This window comes from Nothoprocta perdicaria, unplaced genomic scaffold (genome assembly GCF_003342845.1).
Source record: "Nothoprocta perdicaria isolate Ctin4 unplaced genomic scaffold, notPer1 scaffold_211, whole genome shotgun sequence".
Classification (NCBI taxonomy): Eukaryota; Metazoa; Chordata; class Aves; order Tinamiformes; family Tinamidae; genus Nothoprocta; species Nothoprocta perdicaria.
The window spans coordinates 973,376-985,847 of record NW_020455328.1 but is presented as its reverse complement, the minus strand read 5'-3'; the positions used below and the strand labels follow the sequence as shown (position 1 = coordinate 985,847).

Here is a 12,472-nt window from a genome sequence, read left to right as displayed (position 1 = left end):
CTAGAATGAAAAAAAAAAAAAAAAAAAAAAAAAAAGATGAGATATGTGAGATATGCATGCTCAAGTTTCCATAGCTGTAAGATTCACAATAAGTAGTATCATAGCAATTTTTAGAATACAAGTTCCATTTTCGTTTTTTAAATATCATTTCATTAACACCAGTGCAAAAATAAGACTATTTCAATCTATTTTGGAAACTAATAAACAGTCACAGGCTATCAGTCATATCAATCCTAAATTTACCTTCAACATAAAAAGCATAAGTGGTATCATATTATACTCAAAAACAGGAGAAACATTTAAACAAAACGATCTAATGTTTAGTAAACAGCTTTATAAATTACTATAAACATGACAGCATCCTACACGGTCACATGCAAGCTGTACCTGTAGCTTTCTACTTGCAAAACAGTTTTACTTCACACCTTGAAGGTTGGATGTACTTAATGGAAAGCATTAAGTACAAGCGAGTTTTTAAGTGCTAGCAAAAGCCATTAATAAAAACAGTCCATTCAGAAAAGAGCTTAACTTTGTGGTGACTAAACAGATGGCTAAACAAATAAACGTATTTCATTATGATGCTTAACTGAACATAATCACTGAATGACAAAACATTATCATCCAGAGCAACTGATTAGGATGATCCTCTGAGAATGTCAGAAAAGRGAGCACTGACAACCTATTTCTTCTGTTATTCCAGTAAACCAGTATTTCTTCTGTTACAGATCCTTAGCTCGGCGACATGGAAGCTGGGAATTCCTAAATACATCAGCCAGATGAGATTCTCAAGGACATTTGGGCAACTTTTATGGAGACAAAATTTCTCTAAAGATCTGCGTGTTTTTTCTTAAGAGACAGTGGAGCTCTACCAATATCTCCTATGGTATTTTCCTCAGCTCTTACTAGAAAAATTAGGTTGGAAGTTTTTCAGTAAAACCATTTGCTATGGACCCCTTTACAGAACCCAAGCAAGCAGACAACACTGCTTTCTGTCCTCTGCACTGTCTGCCAGATGCAGAGGGGATCCGCCTGGGATCTGCACTAACTCACTCAGGCAAAAGTGTCCCGGAAAATGCAATTTAAGTCTTCCTAATAATTATATTAGAAGCTCCCTAGCTTGCAGAAGCATTTTTATTTCCGAGACTTTATTCTGATGCTTCAAAAAGCAAAAAAAAAAAAAAGACAATCACCACCAAAAACAAAACACCGAAACCAAAACTGACYGGCTGTGTGGAAGAGATGCCCATTATTTTGCTGCACAGCTTTATCAGAAGTGTTACACTGATTGAGAGCTGAATCCAGGTCTGTTTGATCCAGGCATGTGTCCACACTAGACCTTTTTGAGCCTAGTAGGACTGAGCAGAAGATAAGTCTCCCTTTTGCTTCCTCCTGCTAAGCAGGGCATTAGAGGCACGGCCTAACCTCCACCTCAGTGGTGTCACTGAGTCACGCCTCACACTGTGTACAACATTTTTAAGAACGTGAAATTTGTCAGCCATTGCATGCTGACAGATCAAACCTACCCACTGCACTAGCTGACACAAGTTACACCAGTTCAACTTAACAGGTTACCTCAAGAGCCTATAGCTGTTACTCAAAATAAGCTCCAGGGCASGCTAAGGTAGATCTTTCTTCAAGGGAACTACAAGGCCCTAAGAAGCTGAGATTCACTTGCATACAGTTTTATAGACAACACCTGTGAATAGCAGAAAAAAGGCAAAACTTCACTCAAAAGTTCTGTTATTCTGACAGATCAAAATCTCATCATCCAAAGCAACAGGAGGATACAATCCAAGAGATAAAAAAATAAAGAAAAAAAAAGAAAAAAGCCRCCTCCAACAGCATAAACATATCTGAAAACTGTTGGTGTTCTCCGGTTTGTACAAACAGCTTTTTTGGCACCAACTTCTCGGACAATTCTCAATGAGAAGTCAAGCTGATACTTCCCAGGGGCAGGATGCTGCTGTTAAGACAACAATCTGAGCCCTGCAGAAAGCAAACTCTAATGTGTTACAATAGGGCCTTCTTAGAAGCACAAAATCAGACCAAGAGATACACTCAGAAATGCATCAAGTTGCACAAAAGGGGCATCTTTGGAACCTTTTTTAGACTGCCGGCCTTTATACAGAGGTACCTCCTGCCCTTGTAGCAAACTCTGCTGTCTGCAAGGAAAGGTCTCATTCCCACAGACTRCTGACCAGCAGAAGCAAATCCTGGACTCTGAAAGAGAGGACATCTAGAGGCAATTATCAAGAGGAGTTGAGACTGGAAACACTCCCTGCGTTGAGGARGACATGAGCTGCATGTTCCCTGAGTGCGAAGACCTGACATTTCTGAGATCAGTTTTGGAATTGTGAGTGGACAATGTTGAGAACAGGCTGACAGACAACTTTTATTAAGCAAAGTAAGGCATGGAAAATAACTCCCAAAACAGGTAAAAAATAGAAGTAATCTTGCTCTTTTGGAAGAACAGCTCTGAACTGAGTGTCTGAGCTTCAGCAGAAGACTGTGTTGGGAGTCATGAAGAACAAACATAGTTTGTGCTACCCTTCTACAAGCACTGCCTGTACTGTAGGTCCAGGCAGTAAACAGCACTTTGGCCTGAAGCTGATGGAAGAAGAAACCTCCATGCTGACAGAGAGCTAAGAACACTCCAGAGCAAGGCTGCTCTCCTCACACTGACCTCTTCCCAGACCCAAACGCTAGCTATGCCCAAGTCACAGCTCAGAGGCAAGCCCAAAGTAGCTCTGCACAGTAGCTAAAAATATAAAATTGCAACTTGGAGAATGAAAAAATAAAACATCCCATACTCAGGAGGGTAAGGGATAGTTAAACTAAGATCTAAAGGAATCAGAGATACTTATGATAAGTCTCAGAAGATGGTTTTATGCCAGTAGCAGCTTTGCAGCAGCTTGTGAWCTAAGCGACTGAGTTAAGATAGGCCAAGGAACTGAGAAAACTCACACTGTCAGTCATCCAAGTACCTGAAACACCACATTTGGATGCTAACTTCTGGGGTRATGCACTTGCATATCCTATATCCTGAATTGCCCTTGGAATTTTAAATAATGTAAGTACAGCATTGAGTAGTGGCAGCTTACAGCAGCTTACAAGTGCTTTCATGCCTTTTTGTAGTCTTTCTTCCCCGTTTTTATCTACGCCTGGACAATGCTACAAACTCTGATATTTGCCATGTTGATTCCAGCTATACTGTACGCCTGCCYCAGGCAACTGCCTGGCACAACATGACAAATTTTGATGCGGCCAAGTAATTAGTCTCTCAAGATTCAGTAGGAGACGAGTGCAAGCAAATGCCACAGCTCTCTGCAACTGCTGCCTCTTGGCAGGGCTCTGCTTGCTGGCAGGAGCGTGGGGGGCTACTTTCCCACTGCGGCCAGAGGGAACTCTCTCCCTGCAACGTGCTCCAGATGCCAGAGGACTCCAGCCTCATATGGGGAGGTCTGTTGGCTGCCGTAGCCCAGGAGCAACAATACTGCAGCCGGGCTCCAACCCCGCCTGGAAAACGGACAGGAAACAATTAGGAGCAAGTTTAACTTGGAGCCTTACACCTTCCACCTGTAGTTTGGTTCTTTCTAGAGCTCACGGAACCACGAAGGCTGGCTCTCCTGTGACCATTCAGGCCCTCGAGGATGTCACCACCTGCACTACCAAGTCACAGAAGCCTACGGGGGTTCATTTCAGCATTTAATCAATGTCTACCACGCAGGTACTGCACTAGGACACTAAATCATGTTTGGCAAACATAGTTCGGAGACTTAAGAGAACCTGGTCTTTGTTTAGGTAAAGACAAAGTTGGTAAGAAGTAATAAGAAAGGCCCACATAAGCAAAAGCATTTAAATTTCCAAATCCAAAGCATAAAGAAGGAGGTAAAGACCAGTGTAAACAGAGTGACTAATGATCTCACATACGGTTATTACATGAGAATACAAAGTTGAATCATACAGTTCCCATAGGTTCCATGGAAATTAAGCAGTTTCTGCAGCTGTATGTAGTACAGTTATAATACAGAAGTGATTTAAGTCATTTTTATTACAGCCCTATTAATATTTTAATATCCAAATCAATATATAGTGTGAAAGTCCTGATTTTTGAAGCGCTTCTGAAAATATCTGGTAAAAATCAATTGAAATTTATGGTGTGCAAAGCATACTGAAGTCATTAAACCCAAAACGTTATCAAGTAAAAGAATAATCTTTTTAAAGCTTATGATAAGGAGAGTTATTTGTAAGATAGCAGATTTTAAGAAAAACCTTTGTGTGTGCATATATATGTATGCACACACAGCTTCCCTTGGACTGAAGCATTATATGCTCAGATAGATAAATAGGACATTCTGTTTATAGACATMAGGGCATGCAAACATGTACAGGGAGATTTCATAAGCAAGACAGAGCAATTTAAAGGCTGTTTACTCTTAAATGCAATGCTGTACTTTAAACAAGTTCCTACATGTGTAACAGCTGCAAGTAACATAAAAACCTCTGTAAAATTATTCATAATTTATGAACAAAATATAACACTTGGGCTTAGCTTGATCTCTACTGTATACTAAATTGTTTGACAAACACTTCAGAGATACAAACCAGTTAATGCATATGGCCACAGTTCATTTTTTAAAGAGAATGCCAGCGCAGACTTTCCAGCGAGTGCAGTATTTGTTACCTCAGGTAGCAGTGCTTTCCAGCTAACGCTGACCAAAAGCACCAATTTCACAGGGAAATTCTTCAAGACTCACAGCATTCTATTCTACTTTCTATTCGAAAGGAAAATTCGGAATACAGAATGGGSAAAAACATTAACTAAACTGTAAAAAGAGGGGAGGGTTCTGATTTCTCCACACGGTCTGCAAACATGAGYGCCAAATTTGGTGTTTTGGGCACGTCTGTGGGTGGCTACAACTTACTCATAACGAAGAGCAAGCGGCAAAAGAGTGAATGGTTTTGAGCAAACAAAATAAAGGATGACAGACAAGGAGAACAGTACCAGGTACACATGCTACACATTTAATGCATACAGCAGTGATACAAGAGCCAAGCTAGAAGGCTTTTTTTTTTTTTTAATGTTCACACATATGCAAGTATAGCAATAAAAAGATGTGGAGTGATGGGTAAAAGTAGTGAAAACCTATGACAATCCTTTGTCAGTAACTTTTTAACCACATCTAGCCTTTTACTTCTAGGAATACCACTAAAATATTTGCTCTCATTGTCAGCATCGGCATTTAAAAGTTAACTTCATTAGAAATAAAGTACAGTAAAAGAAAAAAAATCAGCTAGAGTTTCCACATACTATACTAAACGTGCATATGAATTAAAGCCAAAGGACTCAGACCAGATTAAGTTAAAACAGATGGTACATGTATCAAAACTGTAATCTGTAGTAAAATACACTGACTTATTTCTATGTTTAGTCAGGCAATATTTTCTGCATTTTTTGAATCACAGGYGCAATTTCAATCTTTTTCCTTTTCTAAGCAGAATCTATTTAAATATGGTATTGCTTAAAATTTACCTGTCCCTTTGCTATCAGGTAGGCAACAATTGAAGTATGTCCAAACTGGGCAGCCAAATGAATACAGCTACATCCTTCTCCATCAATTAGCGACGGATCTGCCCCATATTTCATCAGCTGTACAACCATGGATAAGTGACCCTGTCTAAATGTAACAAGACACAAGAACAAACAACTGCATAACTATACACACACAAAAAAGAAAAACTGTTAAGATTTTAATTATTGAATAGGCCAAATACATTTAACATATTGAGTTGTACTCCTGGAGCTTCTGAGCTCTGACTCATCCTTTGACAACAGGGACTGTCATGATCTGCTCCTGCAGCCGAGGAGGCAAAGTCATTCACACGAGCAGCTCTCTGCGGCCAACACGTGCAGCTGCCTCAGGAGCATCGTGGAGCAGAGGCCAGTCAGCAGCAGCAGCAAAAGCCACGCCACCGGCTCAGGTATCCCATCTACTGTGATTTCTTCCTTTCTGCATGGGAAACCAGTTATTTCAGGAGATGTCAAGCTGGTCTGTGTGCTGCTAGTTCTTGTGGGGCATGTGGTTTATCTGTTATTAAGAGCAGCACTGGCAGAGAATGGTAGAGGGAGTTGCACAATTGCCAGCACAGCTTGACATGAGCAAGGAGACCTCGAGTCTACCAGAACCACCAATGCTTCACAGGGCAACAGATTACAACCATAAACACCAAGGAATTTAAACAAGCTTCCTACTATTAACACATTGAAAGTTAGTGTGACCTTTAATACCAAGAAATACATGTGTTAAAATCTCTGAAGATAGAGCCTAATGAGAAAGTTCTTTTCTTAGGTAAACTCATTATTTTGATGCATTAAAGCAGCTTGTGTGCCAACTCTTCTTGCAGTCCACAGTTAAGGATATTAATACTTAGTGTCCCTTTCCTGCCTATTTCCTGTAGTAGTCTGATGAAGCAGCCACTAAATGGCCATCTTTTATTTTCCTAGTCATCATTCTTGGATCATCTTCTATATTCTAAATCTGATTTTTTTCCTTCAAGTTCATTTTTGGAAGTCCACATACAATAGATCTCTGCATAGAAAATATCACACAAAACACAACCCAAGAGACATCTTGCAAAAGTTTTGCTCAGCTCCAGAAGAGAGACAAAAATTAGACCTAAGACTAAGAGACTATTAACTCTAATTTTCCTTATTTTTCTCCTATCATGATAATCAGAAAAAGATAAAAGTTAAATCATGTGTTGAGCTGTGAGAGCTTTCAGCATACTACATTCACAGTGGGTCTGGTTARCAATGACCAAATTCATTCTCGAGTGAATTATCTCCATCAAATAAGAGAATTCCATAAAAAAATCCATAGAGATTCTAGTTAAAGAAAAACAACGCAGAAAAGAGAATCCCAGAAGAATTTTTCCCACCTTGTTGCCCAGTGAAGTGGGGTAGAATTTAAATCTCCTCCCAGCTGATCAACAATAGCACCTTTTGATATATAGTATCTACAGAAAAAAAGAAAAGTAAACATTATTCTTGTTTGTCTTTGTAAAAAACAGACACAGTAAGCATACATGGGAGGTTATGGAAAGCAGACAAATCAAAACCTTTGCTTGCTTTAAAATAAATGTCCTTCATAAAAGGCCATGCACATACATTGGGCTTTTTGTCTTTTCATGTGGGTTGGGAGAGTAGGGATGATTCCTAACATCTTACCCAAGCCATCACTTCCCAGTTCAGTTGCAATGTAAACCACCAAAGCTCTACTTATTAAGACAAATTGTACTACCACATCAGAATTTAATAAAAACAAAACAAATCCATTTGAAGATTTGCATGATTTTACTAGATTAAAGAGAAGAAAATGGTAGAAGAAAATGCGGCCAGAAGACTGGCATATTKAAAGAATTTTGGCTAAGGCAGAACAAAATTTTATATAATTTAACTTGTAGCATATGTCAAGCAGTGGGATTTGTCAGCTGAAGTCACTCTTCCAAATATTAATGTCTGTTATGCTTTTAGCTTTTACGTGCTTCTCAATCACAGTTAAACAAGAGACAAAAATACTGGTTACTTTAAAAATACTTCAGTGATGGACTAGAAGCTATTTTTTCCTTAACAAAATTTAAGCAGAGAAGTTGTCTGTAGGAACAAAGTAAATTGCTCACATTTAACCCACAACAATTTGCATTCATGTCCGCTGTGTGTTTTTGCAAGCTGCTTTATACACTTTACCCAGGACATTAAATTGGCAATATTACTCTTGCATTGAGAAAGACACTGTGTATCACACATAACAAAAATCTGTTTTAGAGAAACAGACCTTCCCAGAAACTTAGAACACTGATTCTTCATTCAGTGCTCTGCAGGACAGTGGAAAAAGAAAAAGAAGCCACTGCTAACAGATCTTTGGCAGATACGATCTCGCTACAGATCAGCGAGTGGTACCTGCACATTTCAGGCASCTGGGCCTGCCCATTCCTGCTGTCGCAGCATCGGCAAGGTGTGTGCGAGACCTCCTCGCCCACCCACATAAATTCCCCTTCAAATCCTTGGGGCAGCTCAGCTTCCTCTTAGTACTTCAAGGCTGGTGGCAARGAAGGGCAACAAGCAACGGCTGAAAAGCACAGTAGTGCTAGGCAGCCACCTTGTTCTCGAGTGCTTTGGCATTCACACCGAGCACAACTTCTAAAGAGCCTACAAGTTAGAAACAAGACAGGAACAACATCTGAAAAATGTGTTAGCTAAAAACATTCACACTATAAAACCCTACATGAAAATCCTTTCATGTGGTTGCTTTGTAACTCCCAGAAATGGAAATATCACCCTGCAGAAGTTCCAATGTTAGATGACTCTAGTATCATTAGGTCTTACTGCTAATCCTGGCAGGACAGTCCATTCCAATGGCCTCAGGTACCAGCAGAAGACATTTCAGCACCTTTGCTAAAGTTGTCAAATTTGGATTTTTCAAAAGGAGCCAACAAAGATCTTCCTAAAGACTTGATTCTGCCTAAGTTAAAAGATAACATTTATTCTTTGCAGATAAGGGGCACAACTATTTCATTTATTGTGAAGCAAAGTCTCAGCTAGCAAAGAACAAATGCAAAGAGGACACTCAGAAAACGATTAAGTCAATCTCGGGAAAGAATTCTCAAGGGAACCTTGTCTAGAGGAAAGGCAGAACAGAGAAATTCACAGTGAAAGCTTTGATCCATCTCACTGAGGTGACCAGTAAGCATATTTATCTTTATTCAAACACCGCTCCCCACAGAAACACAGTCTATGTTGACATTCTACAGAGCAGCAACATTGCTTAGGGGTTAGAACATCTTAAATGAAAAACTTGCAGTTTGGCAACTAGAGGCAAAAAGGTAACTATGCTTTGCCACATAGTGGATTGAGATGACAGCCTAGGATACCCTCCAGGGAACATGAAATAAGCTGAGATTTATCACTACTTCAGCTTCAGCACATTTAAACGGTGAGTATTTTTCTTCAAAAGCAGCCTGAGAACTCCATCTTGTCTTGGTCGATCTAGACCATGGAGCCCCTTCTGTGCTGGGTAAGGATGTCTCTGGTAAAGCAGCAGCTGGCTGGTCCTCCTCGCAGTGAGTCATCGAGGTGCCCACACTAGAAGATGCCAGACATGCAAATCCAATTTAAGCAGCCTACTTGCACTCAAAAACAAGCTCATCTGGTAAGGTCCTGCCCGGGGAAGCACATCCTCCCAGTGATCTCCACATGAGAACCATCTTCGCCAAGCACCAGAAAGCTGCCCCTGCTTTTATTCAGGAGTTCTTGATTAAAGGACATGCATTCTGTGCTGCTGAGAGAGGAGAAGGGACACTTGTCTGGAGCAACTTCGAACCAATGGCATGGTGAAATGCAGTCAGCTGAGTAACTCGAGAGAGAACAAGGCCCATTTGCGCCAGAAGCAAAATAATGGATCCGTTTTGTGATGAAACTATGATATGTTACAGAGTTTTGGYGGCCATTTCTCAACAAGAAAGTGTCCTGCCAAGGGCTTCACTGCTCCAGACTGAAGCATGAAGTCCCACAAYGGCCAGGATTAGTAAAAAGAAGTCTCTTCCTAGGTCTGGGCCCTCCACAGAGGAGCCRCGAAGCTGCCTCTCTAGGTCAGCCTTCTATGCTCAGGACTCTGATGTGGGGCCAGGAGGGCAGGGTACCTGCACCCACACTGTCCCTCAGRGGAAGCTCACCAGTCAGTGCACTTAATGGGGCTGCCCACTGTGGGGCACGCTGCAAATTTGGGAAGAGACATTACAAAATCAAGTAAGAAAAAGAACCATTTCTTTCTGAGGAAACAGAAAAATCCAGTGTCTCAGGGAAAAAAAAGGACATTGCTGCTGAATGCTGCCTTTGCTTCTGTGTTTGTTCTGTGTTTGTCAGGGGCAGCCCTTTAGAATCCCAGGCCCTAGGGACACACGAAGAGAGCCAGGGAGAGGAAGGCTTGCCCTGGGTAGAGGAAGAGTGGGTCAGGGAGCATCTAGGGAGCCTCGACACCCACAAATCCATGGGCCCTGATGAGATGCACCCCAGAGTGTTGCGGGAACTGGCAGATGTCCTAGCCGAGCCGCTCGCCATCATCTTTCAAAGGTCCTGGAGAACGGGGGAGGTGCCGGAGGACTGGAAGAAAGCCAACATCACTCCGGTCTTCAAAAAAGGCAAGAAAGAGGACCCGAGTAACTACAGGCCGGTGAGCCTCACCTCCATCCCTGGGAAAGTGGTGGAGCAGCTCATCCTGTCTGCTCTCTCCAGACACATGGAGGAGAAGAAGGTRCTCAGGAGTAGCCAGCATGGATTCACCAAGGGGAAATCCTGCTTGACTAACCTGATCACCTTCTACGAAGGAATATCTAGCTGGATAGATGAGGGCAGAGCGGTRGATGTSRTCTATCTGGATTTGAGCAAGGCTTTTGACACTGTCCCTCACAGCATCCTCCTGGGCAAGCTCCAAAGGTGTGGGATAGATGTGTGGACGGGGAGGTGGATTAGGAATTGGCTCGATGGCAGGGTGCAGAGAGTGGTTGTCAATGGTGCGGAGTCCAGCTGGAGGCCTGTACTTAGTGGTGTCCCCCAGGGGTCAGTTCTCGGTCCGGTCCTGTTCAACTTATTCATTAACGACCTGGATGAAGGGCTGGAGTGCTCCCTCAGCAAGTTTGCCGACGATACCAAACTGGGTGGAGTAGCTGATAGCCCTGAGGGCTGTGCTGCCATCCAGAGGGACCTGGACAGACTGGAGGACTGGGCGGCGAGAAACCTCATGAGGTTCAACAAGGGCAAGTGCAGGGTCCTGCACTTGGAGAGGAATAACCCTGGACACCAGTACAGATTAGGGGTGGACCTGCTGGAGAGCAGCCCCACAGAGAGGGACCTGGGTGTCATGGTGGACGACAAGTTGACCATGAGGCAGCAGTGTGCCCTGGTGGCCAAGAAGGCCAACGGGATCCTGGGGTGCATTAAGAAAAGCGTCTCCAGCAGGTCGAGGGAAGTGATCATCCCCCTCTACTCAGCCCTGGTGAGGCCACATCTGGAGTACTGCGTCCAGTTCTGGGCTCCCCAGTACAAGAGGGATGTGGAGCTGCTGGAGAGAGTCCAGCGCAGGGCTACCAGGATGATCAGAGGCCTGGAACAYCTGCCCTATGAGCAAAGGCTGAGAGAGCTGGGCCTGTTCAGCCTGGAGAAGAGGAGGCTGAGGGGGGACCTGATCAGCGTGTATAAATACCTCAAGGGAGGCAGTGAGGAGGAGGGGGGCGGCCTCTTTTCAGTGGTGGGCAGGGATAGGACTAGAGGAAATGGCTTCAAACTGAAGCATTGGAAGTTCCACAGGAACTTAAGGAAGCATTTCTTCACTGTGAGGGTGACAAAGCACTGGCACAGGCTGCCCAGAGAGGTTGTGGAGTCTCCTTCTTTGGAGATCTTTAAAACCCGCTTGGATGCAGCCCTGTGCCACGTGCTCTAGGTGACCCTGCATGAGCAGGGGGGTTGGACTCGATGACCTCTGAGGTCCCTTCCAACCTTTGGCATTCTATGATTCTATGACACTCTGTGAGAAAAGCTAAGATAAATCGAGACCCCCTGAAGACAGGGCAGCTCAGAGCCCTCTCAGCAGAGAAGAATTTGAGAAGCAGCCGAGCACATCGGCAGTCCAAGCAGAGGAAGCAGCATGTTGCACTCCAGCAGGTAGCAAGAAGCTGCACTGCAGCGTGCAACGCTGCCAGAAACACACTGGAAGGGGACAACATCCCTGCCACACTACTGAAGAAATAGAAAGAGTTAAGCATAGCAGGTTTATCAACATCTCAATTCAACTGCCAGCAGAAGGTATTGAAAAGCTTTAAAAAAAAAAAAAAAAAGAAATGGCTGGGACCCTTACAGTTAGGCTGAATAGAAAAGTCTCAAAAGTTTTTAAGTTTCCAATGGTCAAATGGAAGTGAAGGCATCTCTATTATATAATAAGGAACAAACGTGAAATTCAGCCATAGATTTGAAAACAGACTTCCATTTACTCAAATGCAAAGGTGACTTTCAACCACCTCTATTTACAATATAACAACTGCAACAAACAGTTCTGTTAACAACAAGCTTGGAGGAAAAAGGACTGTATGACARGACACAAAATACTTGCACACTTCTATCAGAAGTTAAGCTACAACAGAAGACTAATAACGAATTTAAAACTTGCTGTGATTTTACCCTGTGAATAATGGCCCTAAAACAACAGTTTAACAAAAGAGCTGCAAATTAAATACAGTGTTAGTGAAGTAGTGAAGTTCTGAAAACTCGACTGAGCCAAAGCATGCAGTTTGTCAAACCTCAAGAATATTTCTTATCGGGGTTTAATTGGACACACTCACTTTGTCATTTTGYTAATGTTACAAGAAAAGGATGACATTCAATTCATTTTCTTGATTTGCAAAACAKCAAATACTAAGAATT

General features: G+C 42.5%; 1 protein-coding gene across 1 annotated transcript in view; it reads right to left on the bottom strand.

Moving 5' to 3' along the window:
• Positions 1-12,472, bottom strand: part of ZDHHC17 (zinc finger DHHC-type containing 17) — an 86,520-nt gene that overhangs the window by 33,683 nt on the left and 40,365 nt on the right. Inside the window, exons 5-6 of the mRNA XM_026038540.1 lie at positions 6,940-7,017; positions 5,534-5,678 (exon numbers count right to left, since the gene is read on the bottom strand). Of these exons, the coding sequence (XP_025894325.1) occupies positions 5,534-5,678; positions 6,940-7,017 (223 nt within the window). The remainder of the gene's footprint in view (positions 1-5,533; positions 5,679-6,939; positions 7,018-12,472) is intronic.